The sequence below is a fragment of the Terrapene carolina genome, unplaced genomic scaffold (genome assembly GCF_002925995.2).
Source record: "Terrapene carolina triunguis isolate 2854851 unplaced genomic scaffold, T_m_triunguis-2.0 Scaffold68, whole genome shotgun sequence".
Lineage (NCBI taxonomy): Eukaryota > Metazoa > Chordata > Testudines > Emydidae > Terrapene > Terrapene triunguis.
The window spans coordinates 78,690,265-78,716,898 of NW_020664419.1; the positions used below are offsets into that span (position 1 = coordinate 78,690,265).

General features: G+C 38.4%; 1 protein-coding gene across 3 annotated transcripts; it reads right to left on the bottom strand.

Moving 5' to 3' along the window:
- Window positions 1–4,612: 4,612 nt before the first annotated feature.
- On the bottom strand, window positions 4,613–26,401 carry IKBIP (IKBKB interacting protein). Of its 3 annotated transcripts, none has more exons than XM_024199845.3 (4): window positions 26,317–26,401; window positions 22,403–22,629; window positions 19,536–19,653; window positions 4,613–6,671 (listed from the first exon to the last, which is right to left on the bottom strand). In XM_024199845.3, the coding sequence occupies exons 2-4, from the start codon at window positions 22,588–22,590 to the stop codon at window positions 5,916–5,918; spliced, it is 1,062 nt and encodes a 353-aa protein (XP_024055613.2). In that variant the 5' UTR covers window positions 22,591–22,629; window positions 26,317–26,401; the 3' UTR covers window positions 4,613–5,915. The 3 variants fall into 3 exon arrangements, with proteins under 3 accessions (XP_024055613.2, XP_024055611.1, XP_024055612.1); XM_024199843.3 differs by lacking the exon at window positions 4,613–6,671 and adding an exon at window positions 13,878–15,628; XM_024199844.3 differs by lacking the exon at window positions 4,613–6,671 and adding an exon at window positions 13,878–15,628 and having other exon boundaries at window positions 26,293–26,356.
- Window positions 26,402–26,634: the final 233 nt, after the last annotated feature.

Below are 26,634 nucleotides of genomic sequence, written 5' to 3' on the forward strand. Positions count from 1 at the left end.
ATGGGAATGGCAACCGGATTTGATTATGCATATGCTGGCTTAGAAGTACAGAAAACTGCTTTCATTTTATGTATATCAAAGATTATGCTGTACCTGTCAAATACATGTGCTTTCCACTAGCACAGTATTGAAATTACTAGGTGTCTGCTTAAATAATGCTTCTAGTATTTATTTGGAAGTATGTACTGTTTAAGAATAACAGTCTGGTTACAGACAATATGGATAGTTGTAATTCATTTACCTTTCTATCTAAAGAGATGATGCAGTGCACAATGATGACAAAATATAATAAACAGCCAGCTTGGTTCTTGTAGTGAATGAGTATCTCTTGAAAATTTTAGTTGTTGTTGTTTGTTGTATGATACTCTTCCAAAACTTCAACAGAAAAGAGAGGTGGTGGGAGAACTGGAAGAAACTTGGTCCAGTTAAAGTTACTAGCTAAAGAACAGGGTACATTTGAACTACTCTTTTTTCCCCTGTAGCAGCTTGAGCGTGAAGAATGAGTCACATGTGGAGTAACATAAAATGTTGGCAAATATTACAAAAACCTTTGGTTAGGAACACATACTTACACAGTCCATCTTAACATTGTAACAAAATACATGCTGAGTGCCCTTAATGACCAGGATATGAGTGATGGGTAGTACAGAAATAAGCTTTAAATCACCTTGCCCATCACTATGAAATCCCCTGTCATTTTCTTCACTAAAGACACATCATAATGCCTTATTCTGTGACCTTACATATATTATAAAGCTGCATTGGAGTAATGGATACCAGACATCCTAAATGCATCATTACAGTCTATCTTTACCAAACTAGGAAGTGCAAGAATAGTTTGAGGTTCATAAGGTAAATGAACATAAGAACAGCCATACTGGGTCAGACCAAAGGTCCAGTGAGCCCAGTAGCCTGTCTTCCGCCTTGCCAGTGCCAGGTGCCGCGGAAGGAACAGAACAGGTAATCATCAAGTGATCCATCCCCAGCTTCTGGCAAACAGGTTAGGGACACCATCCCTGCCCATCCTGGCTAATAGTCATTGATGGACCTATTCTCCATGGATTTATCTAGTTCTTTTTTGAATCCTGTTATAATCTTGCCAGAGGATGTTGTGAAGGCCAAGGAGTTCAACAGGTTGAATGTGCATTGTGTGAAAAAATACTTTGGTTTGTTTTAAACTTCCTGCGTATTAATTTCATTTAGTGACCCTTAGTTCTTTGTTATGAAAAGGAGTAAATAACACTTCTTTATTTACTTTCTCCAACCCAGTCATGATTTTATAGACCTCTATCATATTTCCTTTCCCCCCCCCTTCTTAGTGATTTATGGTGAAGTGAAAACACTTATCTACCTACTGCCATCCTATACAATATTCTAGCAGCATTCTGGGGAATGAGGGTAAGACTTCTCTAACATCACTCTTGTACTCCTTTTAAAAGAAGCTAAAGTGGGAGGCAAAGAAACTAAGCTTATCCAGTTTCCTGCAGGAGGAGCATTCTTCTGGCCAGCTGGATTTAGTTTAAGTTTAGCTTCTGGCAGGATTACTCTGACTCTTCTCAGGCATAGTCTGCAGTAGTAGGATACTAGGTGTCTAGTATGTCGTGCCATCACAGGCAAGAACATTTACAACTAAACAGCTCCCATTTTTGGATACTCCATTTACATCCATCCATGGCTGGAGTTTAGTGGGGTTTTTTTGCTGTTACAACTAATCTGAATTTCTAATTTTCTACTGGTAATATCTAGCTGTTGCTATATGGATGTTCCTACACTTTTGTAATAGAAGTAATCTGTTTGCGTGTCCATGTAAAATAGGGTGACCAGACAGCAAGTGTGGAAAAATTGGGACAGGGGTAGGGGGTAATAGGAGGCTATATAAAAACAAGACCCAAAAATCGGGACTGTCCCTATAAAATCGGGACATCTGGCCACCCTAATGTAAAATTACACTCCAAAATAATTCCAAGTGTGAGGAAAAGTGATGGTTCGGATCAGAAGGAATGGTGTGAACGAAATTGAATCAGCAAAAGGTAAGCTTAGGCTATGTCTACACTACAGACCTTACAGCATTACAGCTGTACTGCACTACTGTAAGGTCTCCTGTGTAGCTGCTCTATGCTGACAGTAGAGAGCCCTCCCATTGGCATAATTAAACCACCCCCAGTGAGTGGCGGGAGAACATTTCCTAGGGACATAGCACTATCCACAACAGTATTTTTGTCAGTGAAACTTATGTTGGTTGGGGGTGTTCCCTCTCCCTATCCCCCGCCCCCCCCGACCAACAAAAGTTTGACGAAAGTGCTAGTGTAAACATAGCTTTAGGTGATGCAACGTGCAAAATCAGAAAGCTACTATTACCCCCACACATGCACATTTATCTTGTCTAGCAGTGTATTCCAGAAACCAAATCTGTAACACAATTGGGACATAGGCTGAAAAGGTTACATATGGCTCTCTAATTGTACTATTGAGCCCTTATCTCTTTATACATCTTAGGTGCTCTGACTGGATGACATTTGAGTGATGGTTTATTCCATTCATTCCAATAAGGACAACTATCTTCACTAAATTTGCTTAGTGTGTGGGATAGTATTGGTGGCATGTGCTATACAGGAGGTCATAGTAGATGATGTGGTGGTCCCTTCTGGCTCTAAAGTTTCCTGCTCTTTCAGTAACTTGCATTTGGTTTGTCTTTTGTTCTCACTCTCTTGAGCTCTAGTGATGGAAATAGGTTTATTTTGTAGTTCTATGCAGTCATTATAGGTTTGAATGACCTGAGAAGCAGAGGTGCTCTTACACATAACCTAATTAAATACTGGAGTCATTAAGACAGTATTACTTTACAGCGCCGCAACTTTCTTGCTCAGGGGTGTGAAAAAACACCCCCCTGAGCGCTGCAAGTTTCAGCGCTGTAAAGTGCCAGTGTAGTCTGTGCTCCGGTGCTGGGAGCTACTCCCCTTGTGGAGGTGGTCTTTTTTAGAGCACTGGGAAAGCTCTCTCCCAGCGCTATGCTGCAACTACATAAGCCACGTTAAAACGCTGCCCACAACCATTCTCCAGCAGGAACATTAACCATGACAGATACCTATTCTCTAGAGACTAGTATTCAGCATTTCATTATTGTGCCTGGTTCAACTCATAATATTCGCACTGATGATCCCCTGCAGAGAGCTTGCTCTTCTGCCTAGATAGTTGCCTATGCCCTGTTCCCCCTGGATCTATCAGGCTGGAGCTCCTGAGCCTCTTTATTTTCCACTTACCAGCCGCAATGAGCAAATATCAAAATGTTCAGATAAGCATCTCAGAGGTTGGCTGACTTGTCAATATTCCTTCAACCAGGCCCAAATGAACTTCTAATTTTTCATCATGACCATACAATTTCCCACTTTCACATTGAGAACTGTATGTAAGCTACAAGATAGGGGATCATATAAATATATTTGGTCTAGAATGCATTTATCACTTTGAATAGTATTGCTACACTGTTGATAGATCTCATGTGGCCTGTGAAACTCTGGCTTTGAAATCTTTCTCACCACCCATGTGAGCCAGCTTATTCACAAGGCCTGTAGAAGAGTCCCCAGTGTATTAATTTTGCACTCACTTTATAGCTTAGGTTGTAAGGTCTTTTGGGTATGAGCTGCACTTTTGGGGTGTGTACAGTGCCTAGCATTTTGAAGGTACTACTAGAATACAAATGATGAAATAAGTCTGAGGAGGAGATCGTGGCCTTCGGAATATTTCCCAGTACTACTGCCTGCCATGAGACTATATACATGAAAAAGCCTGATAGAATCTGCCATATATGCATGTTCTATTATATTTTAAGAAGCAGTCCTTTGCTTTGAGTAACCACCTGACAAAATTATCATAGCTTCTAATATTTTGATCAACCTTTAGTTAAAGATCACTTCTACTAAGCAACCTGTTTTTCTTTCAGAAAGTCACTTAACACAGGTTTCACTATACGCTTGGCTGCTGCCACCCCACTTCTGATGACTGTTAGGAATTTACTTGATCTTCACAAACATAACTTGATCCAGCTAATGTGGGTAGTAGATACCCAATTTTAATGTCCTGTTGGGAGCAAGGACTTTTTTCTTTTGGTATGACTCCTTTTAGAGTGATTGCCTGAAATACATTTTTAAAAAATCTTAATTCCTTTAAGACTTTGGTGCCCTCCAGAGGCGAGAGTAGTGGCTTCACTGGTGGTGGTTTCTACATGTATGATTGGTTTTATAGAGGAGAGAACCTAACGCTGCACAAGAAATCCACAGATGGGAACTCCCCAAAATCAAACAAACCCAGGTATTTTATATTTTTACCTGTTGTTTCAAGGCTATTTTAGATAGCAAGTGCTTTGATCCTATGTGTATTAGTTCTAGCAATGAAATTTTTTTGATTGGAGTGGGTCAAAGAATGAAAACCTTTATTTCAAAATAATTTATTGTATGACTAGGAAAAATAACCAACTTATTTAGAGTATTATTTGAAGGAAAGATAAGGGAAGCAGAGTGGGAGGTACCAGTGAAAGAGGAAAAAGCTTGATGGAGCAACCATAGGGGAAGGGACATGGAATAAAAAAGACAGAGCCAATGGAAAGAGGATGAAAAGATAGGAGGAGAATGACTGGAATTTTCAGTGCATCTATATATAGTAACTTCAAAAAAAGTCAACTAGCACTTTCTAACTGCTAAACAATCAAGTTCTGGGGACCTTAGCAGTCCCTAAGACTTCTGGTTGTGACTTGGTCTTACAAGGATTTTCTCAACAGCTGTACCTTACCTCTCTCAATCTATTTCCTTCATAATCATTGCTGTTCTTATACCATGGCTTTTTATTTTCTCGCCTCTGGTACATCTATTTGCATTCTCTTGTCTTTAGTACACCTCTTCCATCTCTTACTCTTACCTGCCCCTCTCAAATCTCCATGGCTCCATAAATGCTTCTCTCTTACCAGAGCAATATCACATTGGATGGGGGCTGTTCTGATGTTTCTGAGCCTAGACTGTGTCTCCTTCTGTGCTAAATTTGGTCTTCATTCTAGCACTTTACAGATCAAGTGATAGTGCATGTAGGGGACAAATGAAGAGCAGAGGCACCTCAGACATGGAACCCAAAGACATTGGAATGAGGGCCCTCTGCTAGGGTTAGTATTTTTTTCATGACACTGTCCCTACATACAGTTCTGCTTTGTTGTAGAAAGAAATCCTAGAGCTCCACTCTGTTGTGACTACAGTCCTGAATAAAGGATTCCATTTAGTTTGCTAAAAATAATACTGTGCATTTAACATGGAAAATGTCTAACCATCTTCCCTTTTCACAGATAACACTAATTTATTTCTGGCCATTACTCCTTTCTATATCCATAATACACTGATAGATTTAAAACAAAAATGAAACCCCAGACACTTTGGGAAAATCTTGGGGTTGATATTTATTTGAGAGGAACATCAAATGAAGCTGCAGTTTTGTGAACTTGTGTTTAAGCCTGAATCTGGAATCCACAATTTTATCCCTGACTTCAAAGCAGCAGGGAAGGTTGAAGACCCACTTGTCAATCTGTAGGCCTATCTGAGACAAGAAAGCAAACTTGTAGGTAAGAACAAAAATAGCAATTAAATTGTTTACATTTTAAAAATTATGTTAAAATATTCTACTTCAGTTATACAAAACAAATAGTTCATGAAAAAAAAACCTGCTTTGCTAATGAAGAACCTGATCCAGGTCCCTCTGATGTAAATGGGACTTTTGTCACTCTTCAAAAGAAGGAGGATTGACCTCTAAATTTGTTTCAGTCTGCTTTGAAAAGAAGCCTTTAAATGTCCCTTTCAGTGTCTTAGTACCAAGTTTGATTAGGTTATTGCTCTTCAAATGCTACTGCATTTTAGGCCATCTATAGTTTCAGAAAGTAATTAATTCATATCTAAAATCTTGGTTATTTCATCTTTCATATCCTTGATCTCAGTCTGAACTGTAGTTAAATTGGACAGTTTTTCATTCAAGAAAACAATTTCTTTCTCTCTTTGTAATATATCATCAACCAACCTTCCTATTCTTAATGTTAGCTCATTTATCATTGGTTCCAAACGGGCAAAGTCCTTCTTTAAGTTGTACACCTTGGGTTTTAAATCATTTGCAAATGTAACTGTCTTTAGAACTTTTGCTCTGTTACTTTCCAGATTTAAAAGCCTATCTGAATGTTTGTTGAAATCACCTCTCAAGTCAGACAATGTGATTTTAATCTGTTCAATTCTTTTTGCGTTATCAGAGGCAAAACTTCGTAGCTTTGCAGTCCGGTCAATGCTGCTTGTAAGTAGATCACCTATATTTTGTACTGTCTTCTTTTCAGCTTTATCTACTTTATCTTCTAGTGCTTGCAGAGAATCAGTCAATGAGGTCACATCTGACACTAGACCTGAAATGCGTCTTATGTCAGTTTTTACTGTTGCAATCTTTAGAGATACATCTTTTGCTATAGAAGCTGTACTCTGCTCAACTTTTACAACTGCATGAAAAAGAGTTGTTAAGTTTTCCTGCAGTTCTTCTTTTTTTTGGATTATGCTCTTAGACCATGTTTTCATGCTGTAGAGATCCTCTTGTAGATGTTTAACATGAGAAATTATTTGAAGAGCTTCCAGTTGTTCCATTAAGTCTCGAGTCTTTTCACACTAGAGGGAGATACAAATAAAAGTATTTCACAAGATAAGCACAAGATTTTAACTACTAAGTTCATGTCAAACTGCAGTTAAGTTTCACTGAAATATCTTTCTGTTCTGAAATCTTAATCAACAGTGATGGATCCATGGACCTGGGTCTTTAGAGAACAGTATTTCTGCCACAATGCATGTGTCCCAGACTTCCACTGATTAACTCCATTTTTCCACATAAGTATAGGCAACAGGCTCATATGCATTACTAGAATTCTCCTTTTCTGTTATAGCATAGATTCATAATTTTTTAAGGCTGGAAGGGACCAGTATGATTTTCTACTCTAACCTCCAGCATAGCATGGGTCACAGAACTTCACCTAGTAATTTCTGCATTAAGCCCATAACTTCTGTTTGAGCTATAGCATATCTTTTAGAAAGACATCCACTTAAAATAATTAATTGTGATCCATGAATTTTCTGTAAAGAGACTCTATCCTGTTTTTACTAGAGCAAACACAGCATAAAAATTCTTTTGAGCATTTATTACATTCACATAACAAAAAGAAACAAAACAGAAAATATAAAGACTTGGAATTGAAAAGTTAAATGATTACTCATTTGGGGCAAATTTTTAAATGATATTCAGCAAAATCCTTCAGAGGGAAAACATAGTTTAAACAGTTTCCTGCTCTTACTAAAAGTTATCTTAATGAGAGAAGATTCAATCTACTCTTGGGTTTTGTCTTAACAGATGTTTTTAAAAGATCTATTCCTGCTCTTCAGACAAACATGCAAAAGATGAGACGAGAGGAAAACCTTCTGCCATATACCACTTTATTTGTGGGTGAGGCAGGATACAGTATGCAGACATGTTGATTACAAACAGGTATACTTTAGTCTGTAGACTATGATTTAGTTCTCCAGTCCAAGAGGAAATCCAGTTGGCATTCCCTGGTCTCCTCCCACTGGTTTTTCTTCATGCTGAAAAAAGGCCGGCTGCTATCAGAGCATGTCATGCTGCGTATGATGGTGAAATCATAAAGTTAAATTAATTCCAAAAGTGGCAAAGTTTAGAAACAATTAGAAGGCAAAAGAATGATGAGAGAGAGAGAACAAAATTGATAGCATGTAACACACAAGGGAGTGTAGGAGCAGAAATTTCTTAGGAAATGACCAATCTGGTGTCTATGGTCTAGCACAGGGGTAGGCAACCTATGGCACGCGTGCCAAAGGCAGCACGCGAGCTGATTTTCAGTGGCACTCACACTGCCCGGGTTCTGGCCAGTGTTCCGGGGGGCTCTGCATTTTAATTTAATTTTAAATGAAGCTTCTTAAACATTTTAAAAACCTTGTTTACTTTACATACAACAATAGTTTAGTTATATATTATAGACTTATAGAAAGAGACCTTCTAAAAACATTAAAATGTATTACTGGCACATGAAACCTTAAATTAGAGTGAATAAATGAAGACTCGGCACACCACTTCTGAAAGGTTGCCAACCCCTGGGCATCTTGATTGGTCTGTCTGCAGCCTGAGTATACCATATATCCCCCACTCCCAAAGTCATAGACAAAGGTGATGTTCATTTGCTGAGATCCCAAAATTTGAAGATGTCAAGGACTCTGAAGATTTTGCAAATTTATGATTTCATATGAATATGTGAAGGTCATTTTGTCACCACCTTTCAGCCTAAACAAACTAATTTTACACAAATCCTTACATTCAGTTCTGTGCTTGTTCTTGTCCATCAATTTTTAAATCAATGTAACAGTTTACAAGTCGAGACCATCTTTTGTCACCTTTTGCCCACATCAAAATGGGATCTGTCTTTTAAAAAGGGAACAAAATATATTCCCCCAACATTACAGTGTAACAGTAGAAAATGGCTATCTATTATGCAACTGAAACAGTACGCACTTAGAGTTAGCAGACGTTTTTATTTATAGTGAATCTTTATCAAGGTGATTTACTATATGTCAGTTTTTCTATTGGCCATCTCTTTCAAAAATGTAAAAATGGACAAGACACCATGTATGTCAGACTCTTATTTATGGGCTCAATGGAGTATTGGTATTAAAAACAGCCCTGTCCCCCTTAACACTGACAGTTGTACAAAAGGATGATTGGGGCCCAAGATATTTGTGTGCATATATTTTAAAGTATTTGTGCATTAGTATTTTGTAGCACAAGTTATGTAGATTGTAGAAGGAATAGAAAGTTGTTGATGGCACAATACTGTGTACACAGCAGTGTAAAATTGATTAACTGTGACAAAGAATGAAGGTGTCTGTTCTAAAGAGTTTACAATCTAAAGGAGTAATGCGGATTGGAAGACAACAGTAAACATCTATAGAAGTTAACCTTAAGACCATACTTCAGGTAGGGCCCTGACATCCCATTACAGCTACAAACGAGTATTTTGTTTTCAAACTTGCATCACTTGCTATTATACCCTTGTGGAGCTGACATTGAAAATTAAGGCGATCTTTCCCTTGTCTGTAAGTTCTTGTATATTACTTGTCTGTAAAAACACACTGTTGGGGTTATATGAATTATAATGATTACATTTGAGGCACACGAGCTCAATTCTGTTGCAAGCTGGAAATTCTGCAACTTGGATTGCACAGGAAAACATTCAAATAGGTTTTTATTGAATTAAAAATTAAAATAATAAATTTGATACTGTAATTTTTATCTAATTTAATTATTGTGATTTTTAGTGGATATGGGCCCCATGTATAATTCTGACAGCTGTCTGCCAACCACTTATTGATTCAGCTTACTTTTTTAGCATTGATCCTGACATTGTTTTTAACTTTATTTCTAATTATATCCACATTTATTATCTTGTTCAACAGCTGCTTGTGTGATAAAACCCCAAACTGAAATTTTCAGACTGAACTACCCTCTTTGTTGTTCTTTCTATTAAACTGATCAGATTTATAGGACATGGTTAATTTTTAGTGAACCCATGCCAGTGAGTATTACACCACTTCATCCCTAATAAACTATTTAATGTACTATTTTTCCTGGGATAAAAGCCTAGTTTATCTGGCTGTAATTACCATCTCATTTTCACAAATTCATACTTAGCAGACCTAGTGTGAAATCCTGGCCTCATGGAAATCAATGGCAAAACTCCTATTGATTCAGTGCAGGCAGAATTTCATCTCTAGTCAAGATCCTTGGTCATCCCCTGTGAACGTAGGATCATTTGGTATAGCCTGTGATTCCCAAACTTTAGATTTGCAGGCAAGTCCATTAGTTTACTAGACTAAGAACTCTGTAACACCCAATGCCCACTACCTTCTGTTCAACTGTGTATTCTAGCCTGCAATGGAATTTGGGTTGATCCAAACCTACAGTCTAAAGATGCTGAGAATGGGATTTCAGTTCTTACTGTTGTTAACCAAAAATAATTATATGAAAGAGAAAATTCTAAGTTGAAAAAAACAAACTTATGAAAAGTATAAAAACTTGTGTTTAATTGCAAAAATTCTTTCCCATAAAATGTTAAACAAGAGAACAGCAATCTAGATAGCCAAGTAGACTTTGTGCCAGCTGAGGCAGAGAAACTTTGAGAACACACCTTTATTGAGTAGAAAAGTAAATAGATACAAAAGTGACCATCAAGGTATATTAAATTTTTTTTTCTATTAAGGGGACAAATAGGTTTAATATACCATATATGTGCAGCATTAACTCTTTATTAGAGATTATTTTTATAGAGTGCTATGTAAAATAAATAAATATGTGAAAATTGAGACCAGAACACTTTCATGCAGAGTTAATCCGCAAACTTCTATGGGCATATGCAGCTCACAAGGCCACTTATCATTTTGGATATCCTGAGTCTTAAATCAGGAGTAGTCAAAATGTGGTTTGTAGACCCAGTGTGTGAACACTTTGGGTATGTCTACGCTACAATTAAAAACCTGCAGTGGGCCCGTGCCAGTTGAAACAGGCTTGCGGGGCTCAGGCTAAGGCAGTGTTTAAGTGCAGTTTGGGCTAAGGCTGGTGCCTGAGGTCTGGGACCTACCCCATAGTGGGGTCCTAGAACCTGGGCTCCAACCCAAGCCCAAACGTCTACACTGCAATTAAACACCCTCTTAGCCTGAACCCTGCGAGCCTAAGTCAGCTGGCATGGGCCATCTGCGGGTGTTTAATTGCACTATAGACATACCTTTGAGTTTTAAAATTCAGCCTATAGCTGCCCTCAACTTCAATATAAGAAGAAAGGCCTTTGCATACTACAAATCCCAGGGTGTAGTGCTCCAGTTTGATCTAAATAGATCTGTGAAGGTTACATTTCTGCATTTAAAATAATGGTGGCTACAATGTTCATGTAACTTAGGCACGTCTCTCTGGCTCCAGTAAGCTGCCAGTGCAGCTCTTGATTGGGCAAAGTTTGAACAGTCTTGCCTCTTAAACACCTCCTGAAAGCTGAGATTATATATTAGTTGTGTTTTGACTTTGGAATACAACACTTTATATTGGAAGTCACATAATTTCTTTAGGCCTACCAGTGTGCCATTCAAAAGGAATGATTTATTTTTAAATGTAAGTTAGATCCTGTGTGTGATTAGCACCAAGTTCAAGTGCCTTACACAAGGACTAAAACCTGGCAATACTGACATGAAAAGGGGTTAATAGATGGCACAAACTAATTTCTTTTAAAATTATTTAAGGAAATATAAATGTCTTGGAATTAACTTTTTAATTTTTGTTTTTCATGAAAAGTTGGATCCCTATTGTTCAGCAATAAATTTAAGTAATAAAGGGTAGGAAAAATCAGTGACAAAAATAGTCTGTTTCAGAGAGTTGGGCAGGTATAAATGGGAAAAGGAGATTCTGGGGGAATATGTGTTAATCCTGACAAGGAAGTGATGCTAGCAAACTCACAAAAACTGAAATCATGGAAGGCTACTAACAATAATGTTGTACTCAGGTTGCAAACTCTATAACTAGTCCTACAGACTTCAGTGAGAGTGTTCATGCAGAATGGTGCTATTCAATGTGAGTAAGTGTATCTCAATTTGTCACAATGATATTAAGAATGTCAACAGTAAAGTGTGGAGTGAGGAGGCCACTTTGCATGTGGCCAAGGAAAGGAAGGAGAGAGAAATTTAAAGACTAACTGTTGTATAATCCATTAACAAATATAAAATCTCAGTGGAGAGGAGGGGATATTTTAGCAAAAGTGGTATGGTATTCTGCATTGCAATCTAGCATTTTCAAAGAGCACCTGTCACCATGAGAGGGGACCACGTTCTTCTCTCATTTATACTGGTGGAATACTATTGAGTTTAAGGGGGCTTGTAATTCTGTAGTTCAGAGAGGAATCTGGCCCAGCATATAGAAACTGTGTTAAATGTAGATAATTTATTACCAGTAATCCAGAAGTTCTCTTATTCTGCTGTCAGTTTAAACTCAAAGCGCTGTCCTTGCAAGGACCCTTGGATTTTGGGTCCCAGCACCTAACTGTATTAGGGTTTTCTATATTGCGAATAATTATACTATCTATGCTTCAATGGAAGTGAAGTGTGTACGTGTCTAATCTCTCTCTCTTTCTCTCTCACAAACACACCCTTCCACTGAGGCAAAAATATTAGGGCTGTCAAGTGATTAAAAAAATTAATCGCGATAAATCGCACTGTTAATAGAATGCCATTTATTTAAATAGTTTTGGATATTTTCTACATTTTCAAATATATTGATTTCAATTACAACAGAATACAGTGCTCACTTTATATTTATTTATGATTACAAATATTTGCACCGTAAAAAACATTTTTCAATTCACCTAATACAAGTACTGTAGTGCAATCTCTTTATTATGAAAGTTGAACTTACGAAGGTAGAATGATGCACAAAAAATTACTGCATTCAAAAATAAAACAATGTAAAACCTTAGAGCCTACAAGTCCACTCAGTCCTACTTCTTGTTCAGCCAATTGCTAAGACAAACAAGTTTGTTTACATTTGCAGGAGATAATGCTGCCCGCTTCTTGTTTACAATATCACCTGAAAGTGAGAACAGGCATTCGCATGGCACCATTGTAGCCAGCATTGCAAGGTATTTATGTGCAGGATGCACTAAAGATTCATATGTCCCTTCATGCTTCAACCACCATTCCAGAAGACATGCGTCCATGCTGATAACAGGTTCTGCTCAATAACCATCTAAAGCAGTGCGGTCTGACGCATGTTCATTTTCATCATCTGAGTCAGATGCCACCAGCAGAAAGGTTGATTTTCTTTTTTGGTGGTTCGGGTTCTGTAGTTTCTGCATGGAGTGTTGCTCTTTTAAGACGTCTGAAAGCATGCTCCACACCATATTCATCTCAGATTTTGGAAGGCACTTCAGATTCTTAAACCTTGGGTCGAGTGATGTAGCGATCTTTAGAAATCTCACATTGGTACCTTCTTTGCGTTTTGTTAAATCTGCAGTGAAAGTGCTGTTCATTTTAAGAACATGTGCTGGGTCATCATCCAAGACTGCTATAACATGAAATATATGGCAGAATGTGGGTAAAACAGAGACATACAATTCTCCCCCAAGGAGTTCAGTCACAAACGTAATTAACACTTTTTTTTTTTAAAAACGAGCATCATCAGCATGGAAGCATGTCTTCTGGAATGGTGGCTGAAGCATGAAGGGGCATACGAATGTTTAGCATAACTGGCACGTAAATACTTTGCAATGCCAGCTATAAAAGTGCCATGTGAATGCCTGTTCTCACTTTCAGGTGACATTGTAACAAGAAGCAGGCAGCATTATCTCCCGTAAATGTAAACAAACTTGTTTGTCTTAGCGATTGGCTGAACAAGAAGTAGGACTGAGTGGACTTGTAGGCTCTAAGGTTTTACATTGTTTTATCTTTGAGTGCAGTTATCTAACAAAAAAAATCTACATTTGTAAGTTGTAAGATAAAGAGACTGTACTATGGTACTTGTATGAAGTGAATTGAAAAATACTATTTCTTTTGTTTGCCATTTTTACAGTGCAAATATTTGTAATAAAAATAATAATATAAAGTGAGCACTGTCAATTTTGTATATTGTGTTGTAATTGAAATCAATATATTTAAAAATGTAGGAAAACATCCAAAATATTTAATACATTTCAACTGGTATTCTATTGTTTAACAGTGCGATTAAAACTGCGATTAATTTTTTAAATTGTGATTAATTTTTTTTAGTTAATCGCGTGAGTTAACTGTGATTAAATCAACAGCCCTAATAATTATTAAAATTATTGCAGTAGAGAAAACAATAATATATTTAGATGCAGACCAAAATCTAAGGGTCCTAATAAGGACAGCGCTTTCTGAATTTAAACTGACAGAAGAAAACTTTTGGATTATTCCAGTAAGTAAAATTAGATCACAGTTACAGCTTTTTTGGGGGCACGTGTGTGTGGACTACTAGGATCTCCTGTATGGAATAGTATTGATGGAGTCCTGGTCAAATTCTCTGCTTTCAGTACATCAGTGTAAATCTGGAATAATTCCATTACATTAACCAAGAACAGAATTTTGTCCCCACAAAAGAGGTGTAATTGTGATTTAATTTTACTGAATGGAACCAAATTTATGAAACTGTTGGTTTTTATAATCAATATGGTATGTTAGAATCAGACTACAATTCATAGAACCTGCTCAGAAACAGGTTTTTAATTTTTCATATCTTATAGTGTAGCTAATACATAAACATGAAATATAAAACTTTGCAAAAAGCTATAATTAGAAAAAATGAATATAAATTTAAATACAGAATACTGTGCTTAAAATACTGATTTAACATCCAAATGTTCTTTCATCTAAATACTTTGGTTCAAATTTCATTTTAATAAAAAAGAACTTCATGGACATTCAAGATAATCATTATAAAATACATGAAAAATAGTCTGTCCCCCCTACCCCATTACATTTGCTTTTTTCCCTCTCTCGTATAGTTTAGGCATGTAAGGTCTGATCCAATGCCAATAAAAATCAATGACAAGACTCCTGCTATTTTTAATGTTTGTTGGACTAGTCGTTTTTGGTTATTGTTGGTTTATAAACACATTAACATAACTGAGCTATAAATATTGTCCATACTGTCAAGTAATATACTTAAAATGAGTCTGAATTCATTGATCATCACCCTCACTCTGTTCATTTTCTAGATTGTATTCTAAAGGTACTACTTCTCTTGTATTTGAAGATACTGTAATGTCAAATACTTTTTCTTTTAAAACAATTATTTCATTTTGCAGTTTTAATATGCTGTTGTCATACTGCATGCTTTCAAGAACCGTTTGCATTTCCATTATATTTGACACTGTTTTCAGCATCTCATCTTCCATCGTAAACATCTGTATTGTCAAGTCTTCCATTTTTTTCTCTATACCTATCAGCTCACTTGATACTCTAAGAATAGACTGAACGGCATTTTCAATTGTTGGCAAGTGGGTCTTGCATTCCTCAACTTTTGGTTCGTAGTCTGTAAGCTTCTGACTCAAATCTATGTCTCTGGCTAACAAAGTATTCTGCTCTTCTTCTAATTTTTCAACTGTCTTTGTATCCAACTCCAGCTGCTGTTCAACTCTAGAAAGTTCATCTTCTTCCTGTCTTTTTAATGTTTTAATATTTCTTATTGTACTGTCTTCTAAATCTTTTAACCTTTCTGAAAGAGACTTCATATTTTGATCAGCAGTATTTATTTGGGCCGTAACTTCAGTATGTATGAACTTTGCTTCAGATTTTAAACTACTAGTGTTTGCATTCATTTCATCTAGGCTTCTTTTCCAGGAGTCCATAACATTTTGGAATGTGTCATTAATGCTTTGCATCTTTTCAGAGAATGTCTGCTCACTGTTCTGAATGTCCTGTATGATGTTACGGAGAGTGGATACTTCCTGCTCAAACTGGGTCATCATAGAGATGGATGAGGTAGCTTCCTGCAGGATACTTTCGGAAGACTCAAGCTGCATTTGTAACACAAAACAATGTCCATGTCTACTTAATATTAGACTGGAAGAGCACTTATATTTATACAGCTGGGAGTATAATATATACATAAGGCTCAGTCAGTCTCTTGGAGAAATCCCACCTGACTTGATACACATTTCCAATCTTCCTATTTACTTTAATAATTTATGTTTAAAATATTATTGTTCCAATTTATTCTGGCATGTGAAAGCTATAAAGAGAATTTCTATGGCAGTTTCCACACATGTATTGTTACTTAGGAATTAGTAACTCTAGTCAATTGGTTACTTAGCACCAGAGTTATTACATTCAAGTCACCTGGACCTCAGTTTCTATTTATAAAAAATGAACTGCCATGCTGTAAAAATATAGAGCAACAAACTTAGAACAAATACCTTCAAAATACAAATCAAATATCGCGACCTAGAATTAAATCATACAATTAAGAGTATTACTAAAAGACCAAGTGATAAAGGGGTAGATCAGCAGTCTAGTGTCCCCACAATGCACTACCATATAGGGAACCGGACATTGGGTTACATATTAGTGGTTCTTCACTGTGTGAGCTAGCAGGAGATAAGAGCACTAAGAAAACAATACCCTAAACTCAGGCAGAAGACAGGGTGAAATCCTAGACCCAGTGAAGTCAATGGGAGTTTTGCCACTGACTTCAATGGGTTCCACAATTTCAGTCAGGGAGCACAGGCGAGCTTTGTAATACTCTTTGATCAACCGAGGAACACAAATGAAGCTCTAAAGGGAGCATAAAAATATTTCAGTTTAGAAACAACTGAAATAATCTTTACAACACAGTTTCAGGGAAGGGGAAAATTTATTCATGTTTTTCTGTATAATACATGCAATTATCCTTGGATAGCCAACCCTTTGTTTCAATTTCCTCAATAGGACTTTCTTTTGTAAAAATATTATACTGCCGAAATTCTGCACAAGCAGGGTGGACTGATTTAAATCAGCAATTTAAATCACCAAGTGGAAAGCCTCAATTTAAATAATTGATTCTAATCAACTTTTCCATTTGTACTTCCTTTATTTTCTAAAGAAAGAAGCATTCCCATTGGTTGATATAACCTTTAATATCTATTTATTTACAACTAAATAGAGCCTATTACACTAGAGTTGGTACATCTTTTTGCTACCAAGGAGGTACACTATAAGCATATATATTTAAGCAATTATGTAGCTAACTATTTTCAGATTCTTATTAATTCTAAATTTTTAGTGTCTTAGAAAATGGTGAATGATGTTGCTTATTTACCTAGATAAAGAAATTTTTACACAAGATTTCTTTCAAGCTGCATTAGGATGGTAACTGGAATTTAACTGAACACACAACAGCATCTAAATTTTATTATTACACAAAACAAGCCCTTAATACATTACCTATATTATTTATAAAACTTGACCTCAAAAGTTAGATGTTTTCCCCGACTCTCTCTTTATACAGAAAAGCAGTTTTTAACTCCAAGTTTTTGATAGAGGCTCATGGATTTAGCATATTCATTTTTTAATTAAATGTTATAAAATATTATAATAAGGTTAGGCCTTAACGTATTTCATATTAAATTCAGATTTAATTTTAAACAGGTTAATTTAAAAAAAAAAAAAAAACTTACTATAATTTAAATAAAAAAACCCCACATTTTTTAAAAATCATTGATTTTTATCCAACCTGCACACAAGAGGAGATTCCAAGTTTGCAGTTAGCTCTCTAGACTGAAGTGTACATAGATTCAAATTGCATCCTATGTGACTGACAACATTTTAAGATCAATGCTAAAATGGCACTATAGGCACTTGGTTTGCTATGCTTTCATCATCATCTCTACCATACAGGGAATGATCTTGGAGTAAAACTAACTTTTTTAACAGACGACACAACACTATGAAAGGAAAAGAACACATTGCTGCAAATCAGCAGTGTGATATAAGAGGTGGGGGGATAGCTCCTTTTTGTGGGCACCCAGCCAGCCAGCCGGCTACGGAATTCCTCTTGGTGGTTGTTCTCTACTTGCTTTACCCGTAAAGGGTTAACCAGCCCACAGGTAAAAGGAAAGGAGTGGGCACCTGACCAAAAGAGCCAATGGGAGGGCTAAAACTTTTAAAAATTGTGAAAAAAACTTCCCTCTGTCTGTGTGTTGTGCTTCTCCAGGAAAGAGGGGAACGGTGAGCAGTTATGCTGTGAGAAGCTGAAAGCCAGGTATGAAAAACCATCAGAGCATACCTAGAGATTGCTTATCTGAAACCCCAGATATGTACGTAAATTAGGGAATGTCTTGGAAGACGCAATTAGATTTATTTCTATTTCTTATTGGCTTGTGGACTCCTCTGTGCTAACCCAAAATGTTTTTGTTTTGCTTGCAACCTTTAAGCTGGACTTCAAGAAGGTTATTCTTGATGTTTAATTTTTGTAAGTGGATTCTTTAAATCTAGCAAAAGCCTAAGTTCCAGATGTATTTTCTTTCTTTTTGTTTTTAATAAAATTTACCTTTTTTTAAAAACAGGATTGGAGTTTTGGTGTCCTAAGAGGTTTGTGCATATGTTGTTTAATTAGCTGGGGCAACAGCTAATTTCCTTTGTTTTCTTTCTCAGCTCTTTCCCCGGCGGTGTGTGTGTGTGTGAAAGGGCTTTGAGGGTACCCAAGAGGAAGGAATTCCCAACTGCACGTTTCTGGTTTCAATGGGGTTTTTTGCACTTGGGTGATGGCAGCATCTACCCATCCGAGGTCAGAGAGAAGCTGTAACCTTGGGAGTTTAATACAAACCTGGAGTGGCCAGTATTAAATTTTAAAATCCTTGCGGGCCCCCACCTTCTGCACTCGAAGTGTCAGAGTGGGGAATCAGCCTTGACAAGCAGTTTTAAGATTTTAAATTAGTAGTATAGAAGACATAGACTGAAGTGGGAACAAGACCAATTTACCATACAAGAATTTCTGCCAAATTTCTTTAAAACAATACACCTCTACCCCGATATAATGCGACCCGATATAACACGAATTTGGATATAACGCAGTAAAGCAGCGCTTTGGGGGGGGGAGGGGAGAGAGGCTGCGCGCTCCAGCAGATCAAAGCAAGTTCGATATAATGCGGTTTCACCTATAACGCGGTAAGATTTTTTGGCTCCCGAGGACAGCGTTATATCGGGGTAGAGGTGTATGTAGCTGAACTATATTGAGAACTAAACTTCTAAATTGAGCCATATGAATTTCAGGGAGGACTTAAGTTTCTGGAAAAGAAACATTAGGATACAGTTACTTAATATGCATGGTTAATGGATGGACAAATTTAAGCCCCAAACTTGACATACTTTAAGATTATAATCATCTGGTGAATGATGTCATACATATTCTAGACAAAAAAAAATAAAAAATTGAGCACTTTGTTGCTATGAAATTACAAATGAAAATAGTATTGAAGGTGCTGAAGAGATCAACAATGAAAAACAAAAATATAAGTAAAGGGAAACATTTTCAAGTAGCTGTTTTGCACAGGGTGAAATACTGGCCTTACTGAAGTTGATGGGAGTTATGCAGTTGACTTCAATGAGGTCTGAATTTCTTTAGCAATGTTAGTATCTCAATATAAGCATCCACCTGTCTGCATGCTTTTACTTACATAAGTAATATTAAACAATATAGTCTTAAGAGTTTAGAACAGAACAGAAGCCAGATCTAATGGCCAATAGATGTCCCATTGACTCCCATTTCGATGACTGAATAAACATTCAAAAATGGTCTAATTTCAGAGATATAAAATTGTAATTCTGGTCATCTAAAAATGTCCATAATCTCAAAACACATTTGTTAACTTTGACTAAATCAATATGAACGAATACATTTTAGCTAATGTTCAATATAAGTTCTCAAATTAAAATTCCAATTATTACCTTTTCAGAAATTAAGTTAACTTTATTTTCCATATCCTGGCATTTTCCAGCTTCCAGCTGTAATAAATGATACTTTTTTTCCATGTGAGCAAGTTGGCCTGACTGCTGAAATAGGAACCTGCAAATCACAAAAAAATTAGTGAATATAATTGGTATGCATTAAATGTTTTAGGCCTCGATCCTGTAAGGAACACCACATGAGTGTAGAGGTTCTACCTTCACACAACTCCTTGCATGATCAGAGCATTAGAAAAGAGCAGGGCTTTTTTAATGAGTTTGGTCTGTCTTCATATTGGAGTTACAGATTACCAAAATAAGGAAATGGACAAAAAATAATAATTTGCATTTAAAATGTGTGTGTGTGTGTGTGTGTGTGTGTGAGAGAGAGAGAGAGAGAGAGAGAGAAAGAGTGTGTGTGTGTGTATGTGTGTGTTCTACTCAATTAGCTATCACAATCCTACATAACCACTTCATTGTGACCTAATGTACATATGTGGGACAAAAAGTACCTTCATGGGAAAGGAAGCCCTTAGTGAAAATTACTTTTTAAAATGGTTTAGCTGATTAGATAGTCAAGTTTGGCCAAATTATCTTGTTTTGTTTTTCTTCCTAGACTTCTCAAAACCATATGTGGGAACTCTGAATTAGGAAGGGCCAAGCTAGTTCTAATTTTGTGTTAATTTTAGCCATTGCTATTGGGTTGTGGGAAAGTTTGTATTGCTGCTGCCTGTGATGTACCAGTTCTGTGGAGAAATAGACTTTATTCTCCAGGCTCTCAGTCCAGCACCTCTTTCAAGCATTAAATTTATCTTAAACAACAAAAAATTTAGTTAAAATTATCTTTTTTGGTAGGTTTCAGGGTTGCCAGTTCTGTCAAGTCAACAACTTAAACATATAGTAATAAAGTGGGTTTGACAGAATGTACCCGTGTCCACACCCTACACACTGTTGTAATAATCTTAGTACAAAGAAGGTTTTGTGAGGTATTATCCGTAAACTCATAATTTGCTGGTCAATCTAGTCCTGAATAAATGTGCGACAGCATTGTTTATACTATTTTCCTGTATAATGTTATTGACATGTTCCAAACCACAGCAGAAGCTGGCGAACAGGTCAGTCTCAAACAAAAGAATATGTGCTCTGCTTAATTAGCATTTAAGCCGTAAACAGAGTCATCAAGCAGGAAGGGAGACAAAGGGAGTTCAAACAGGTGGAAAAATCAGCAGGGAATATCCTTACATATGCACTCTGGGCTTGTCAACACATACAGCACTGCAGCAGCGCAGCTGCATGATGCAGCTGTGCTGATATAGGCCTTAGAGCAGACGCTACCTATGCCAAAGGGAGAGCTTCTCCTGTCGGCATAGGAACTCCACCTCCCTGAGAGGTGTTAGCTATGTTGACAGGAGAAGCCCTCACATCTACATAGTGCTGTCTACACTGGGTGTTAGGTTGGTATAACTGCGTTGCACCCCTGAGCGACGTAGTTATACTGACAAGTCTGTAGTGAAGGCCAAGCCTCTGTCTCCTGAATCTCCTGAAATGTTTTCCAGAAGGAGGACTGACACTATAAAAAGGAGAAATAAATGCCACAAAGGGACCCCTTCCTCTCTCTCTGTCTCTCTCTTTCTATCGATTCACAGCACAAGAAGGGACAAAGGAAGCAGCCATTAAAGAGAAGAAGGTATCCTGGCCTAAGAAGTTTGGCCAGTAAGACTGTTGAGGGCATGTGGTGAGAAAAACTTTGCTTTGAATTTAACCTAGTTTATTAAGATGGGCATCAGTTGTGTTTTTTCTTTATTTTTCTTGTAACCATTTCTGACTTTTATGCCTCATTACTTGGATTCACTTAAAATCTCTCTCTTTGTAGTTGTTAAATTTGTTTTACTGTTTTATCTAACCCATTACTGTTTTATCTAATCCAATGTGTTTAAACTGAAGTATCTGATGAACTATTTGAAATAATAAAATATCATATTTTTACCTTAAAGAAATAATAGACTTAACATACTTGTATTATCTAGGAGAGGGCTGCACAGTACAGGACATATATTTCTGGGGGGAAATCTAAGACTGGGAGTGTATTGGGGTCACCCTGTACTATACCCCAGGCTGGTGAGAGCCAAGGTGTGGCTGGCTGCAGCTCTCACACAGGCATAGCTGGTAGTGACTTACATGCTGGAGGCTGTTTGTGAGCAGTCCAGACTGGAGGTTACAGCAGCAAAGCAGTGTAAAGAGCACCCCAGGTTAGAGGGCAGGGGCAACACAGCTATTTATTTGTCTGGATTGTACCTTGGGTATGTAACAGTGTCTTAATACAATGAGATTGCAGATGGGGACATGTAGGCAAGCAGACCACTATAGCTGAACCAGGATGAAATGGGAAACAACAGAGAGGGCCCTAAAATGGCAGTGAAAGAAACTTAGTTTGCTGGAAGCTTATCAATCCCAAATCAAGATGGGGATAGTGCAGGCTGTCCAGGTATCCTCTTTTTGGAATCAATTTATGTAGAAGAATATTTTCTCTCACATAGATTTTATAATGCATTATTTGTTACAATAATGTACAGCAATTAAAGTGAGAACTCCAGAGCATCTGTAATAATGGACTGTTGAGACTGAGGTCTGGAGCAAAAACTGAGAAATGGTAATCTATACCTATCCCAGATGTGGGACAGTTTAAGCAGAACCAAAATTATGCAATTTTTATTTTTATCTTTTTAAAACTGGGAACACCAGAACTGGACACTATTCTACTAATGTCATATATAGTGGATTCCATTGTATATGACATGGAGGAAACCAGAAAGAGTAAAATTGAAAGTGTGAAACTAACTGTATCCAGTTACCTTTAGAGGATCACTTACCAGGTCAGCAGTAGACAAGCAACAAGGGAAAGTAGGTTTAAAACTGTCCGTGAGTCTATCCAAAAGGAATTCCGACTATTGCTGCCGCTCCTGGGACTTGAGATCGTTCCATCATTGCTCTGCTTTTGTGGATCTTCGTTGTGCTTCGGTGAAGGAACAGCTTTCTTTCTTTGCTTCATGTCAGACATTTTAAGAAAGTCTTTAGGAAACAGAAACCAAGCAGAGATCTAGCAGAAGAAAGCAAAATGAGTTATGTTTAGTCCCTTCCAAGTTAACACAGAGACTTCCCAAAATATGCAGTTAGGCAATTGCACTAAAAATTAACTGCTTCCTGCTGATGTCTACCACACTGATGTTTATTCAGTTACATTAATCATTTTCAAGAAAATGTCACGATAACTATTCATTTTTCCATTACATAGCTATCCCCTTCCATACTTTCGGAATAGCAGAAATTGTCTAATTCTTCATAGCACTAAGACTATAGATTTAATGTCTTTTTAAAAAATGAAAGCTTAGATTCTACATAAACTGATTGCAATTGTCCAAGAAAACTTTCAACTCCTTTAGGGTGCACAGGCATCTGGAGTTTTCAAGATGTTCTTAAGATTACTGTAAGTAAAAGAGATGAGAAGACTTTTTTTTTTAAGACAGCACTATGTTTAGTCAGTTTCACGATTTCTCATGTTTGATCGACTAATTTGTTGTTTTACTATTCTTTATTATGACATAATCATAATGTATTTTACGCAAGATAGGTCATGTGAGATATCATTGGAAAGGATATGATTTACTGAATATGATTATCCTATTTGTACGCGTGTATCATTTTTGTTTCTAAAGTTAGGAATATTGACTATTTGTATTACAAATGTGTTTATACCTGGGGAATGCCAACTAGGCAAAAGATGCTCAGTCTAGATGGCTGGCTGGGAAGGGCCAATTCAGGTTGATGAGCCATTAGGAGAAAACAATAGGCCTTAGAAGAAGCTTATCTCCCACGGGTGAGAATTTGCTACTGATATCCAATCCAATCCCTTTAGTATATTAAACTTAGTTTGCCTGTTTTGTTTGTTTGCTATGTAATCTGCTTTGATCTTGCTATTCCTTTTAATCACTTAAAATCTATCTTTTGTAGTTAATAAACTTATTTTTGTTTTGACTAAAACCAGTATGTGGGAGTCATAACTTGGGGCAGAAAGCTGTTGCATATCCTTCTTCACATTGAGGGAGGGGGCGAATTTCATGAGCTTACGCTGTATAGATCTCTGTGCAGCGCAAGACGGTATAATTTTGAGTTTACATTCCAAAGGGGAGTGTGCGCTTCAGTAGCTGGGCAGTTCCTTAGCTGTAGCATCCCCATGCAGAGCTGATCACAGTGTCTGTATGTACTGCAGCTGGGTGTGTCCCTACCTGTATGTGTGCTGGAGCCTGGGAGAGGGCTTGGCAGGCTGGTCACAGCAGTATAGTGTAAAGGGAGCCCAGGTTGGTGGGGCTCAGTGGTACCCCAGTTCCAGGTGGCACCCCCAGGGGGAACCCGTCACACCCCGCCGTGGGGACCCCCCAGCCAATACACCCAAACCCCATCCCCCCAGAGCCCAGCTGCAGGGCGATCCAGCCCAGAAAGCTGCACTCCCTCCCACACAGAGCTCAGCCACGGGGCCCCGTCTTGTCCAGACACCCGCATCTCCATCCCCCCCAGAGCCCAGCCACCTGTGCCTCCCGAGCACAGGGATCCAGAGGGAGAAACAGACTGATGCTCCTTCCCAGGCTTGCATGGAGTTTCCTGCATGCTGCCCTCTCCTGCCTTCAGGGCATGCTGGCAACTGCAGCTGCCAGGAACCCTCTAGCTCCCTCCCCCTCCCACCTGCAGCATCTTCTATATGTGAGCTGGGGTCTGCTGGGTCCAGTGGCCCCTAGCTGCACTGCAGCCCATTTTTGTGGGGAAACGAAAGTGCACACATAGTTATGTCTCTATTTAACAGGGTGTGACACTTTACCATATTACAAAAAGAGCATAATTATAGCTATGGCTTATTGTTTCTAATGATTTTATTAAACTGAGTGAATTACACATTTAACAGACCAGTCAAAAAAATTGGACGGGGTGCACTTTTTTTTCTGCAGGTGGATGTATTTTGAGTATCAAATAAATGGTAACCAAATATCTATTTGTTCTCCATTTTGCTGGGTATGTAACTGGTGCATTAATATTTCCATAATAAGCTCCTATATTTTTTGAGCCATTCCCCTAGAACTGGACTATTTTTTTTTCCAATGAGAAGCTATTAGTAGTGTAGTAGCTACAGCAGATGAGAGTTTAATTCTTCATTTCCTTTTGTGCAACTGTTTATTTAAAAAGCTGGTTTAGAAATAAGTCACCTTTTTAAAGTCCAATATCTCAGATATTTTGGGGGGGCTAAAGGCAAGTCTTGTTGGATTTAGGCAGGAAGCTGACAATCTCTACTTTCCAATGCCACAAAACTCGTGTTTCTAGACTTTCGGGATCACAACGTATTAAAACAGTCACACTTTTAAATCTAGAAAAACGCAGTAAATCACCTAGAACAGACTCATATCAATCATGGAGTTTGGGTTGGGGTTATTTTTTAGGGGAAAATTTCATATCTGGGGAGAAGAAAAAATTTTTCTGGCAAGTTGAAAGAAAAAAAATGTCTGAAGCAGTTTTAGTGGATTAGTGGGGGAAAAACAAGTGAAGTGGGCAAAGATGTATGATGTATGATAGTTTTGCAATTTATCATAGGGCTATCCCCTCCAAGCGTGTTTATATCTACAGCTCCCATCCTGCACACAGAGCTGTGTGCCTGGAGTGGACCACTGCACCCGTACAGGGCCCAAAATGAATAGGAGTACCTGTGGCACCTTAGAGACTAACAAATTTATTTGAGCATAAGCTTTGGTGGGCTACAGCCCACTTCATCAGATGCATATAATGGAACATATAGTAAGAAGATTATATATACATACAGAGAACATGAAAAGGTGGAAGTTGCCAGACCAACTCTAAGAGGCTAATTAATTAAGATGAGCTATTAGCAGCAGCAGAATTTTTTTTTTGTAGTGATAATCAAGATGGCCCATTTCAGGCAGTTGACAAAAAGGTGTGAGGATACTTAACATGGGGAAATACATTCAATTTGTGTAATGACCCAGCCACTCTCAGTCTCTATTCAAGCCCAAATTAATGGTATCTAGTTTGCATATTAATTCAATGGGGCTCTGCACATTTCTCTTTGCAGGACTGAGACCTAAATCCATATCCATAAATAAATATAAACATTCTATAGCTATACAGATATTTACTTACTTCGTAAATATGAAGCGTCAAAATAAATGTTTGTGAGTTACCCAAATGCAAAGAAGTGTCTTAGTGTGTGAAGCATGAAGAAAAAATCCCTTCGCTCAGCACAAAAATATCAGAACCGATTTTCTTTACACTTGTAAAAAGTTGCTTGGGGCAGAGAACAAGGAGAGTGCTGGAAACTTCAAACCAAACCGAATTTCGGAAGGAAAGTGAAAAGTGACAAAATCAACCCCTCAAGGATAGCAACGGCCTCACTGTAACGCCGAGGGCGAGGGGAAATCATCAGTCACACAAAGCCATTCAGTGGGCTGAGCCTCTTCTGCTGAAAGGTGCCCCGCCGTCACCAACGGCCCCGCCGCCCCCCAGCACTCCCCCGTCACCGCCCGGGCTCTCCCATCAGCAGCCCATCGCTCCTTCCCCAGCCCCATTACGGGCACTCCGCAAAGCCCCCGCACTCCCTGCCGTCCCCATTCCCCCACCGCATCGCTCCCCCTATCTCCTCATCCCTTCCAGCGCCCTCACCGCCCACTGCCCCCGGACTCCCCGCAGCTGCCTTCCGCCGTACCCCGATCTCCCGGATCCCCGTTACCTGTCGCTCGGGAAGGCCGGGCGCGGGATAGTCCGGCTCAAACAAACTTCTGCCCTGGGCGCGCGCCCCTGGCGGCGGTTACTGCTCCCCGCAGCCTCGAGCGCGCCACGTCAGGCGCGTGCCCGCCGCTCGCGCTCTCTGCCACGGCACTGGGCGCGTCTACGCCAGCGCGAGCCCCCAGCGGCTGGGGATGGGGGTGGAGTCTGTTGCTTTGTGCCGAGGTCCTGGGCGCTGGGGGGCGGTCTGAGGCGCGCGGCCGCCCGTCGGGGGCTGAGTGCTGCCCATTGCTGGGCATTGGGAGGCGGCTGCCGGGCTGCC

Coding starts and splice junctions, on each gene's coding strand:
- IKBIP (XM_024199843.3), bottom strand. CDS start 22,590: ATGTCTGACATGAAGCAAAGAAAGAAAGCTGTTCCTTCACCGAAGCAC. Junction 19,654..22,402: donor GCTTGTCTACTGCTGACCTG/GTAAGTGATCCT, acceptor TGTGATTTGCAG/GTTCCTATTTCAGCAGTCAG. Junction 15,629..19,535: donor TTAACTTAATTTCTGAAAAG/GTAATAATTGGA, acceptor TTACAAATGCAG/CTTGAGTCTTCCGAAAGTAT.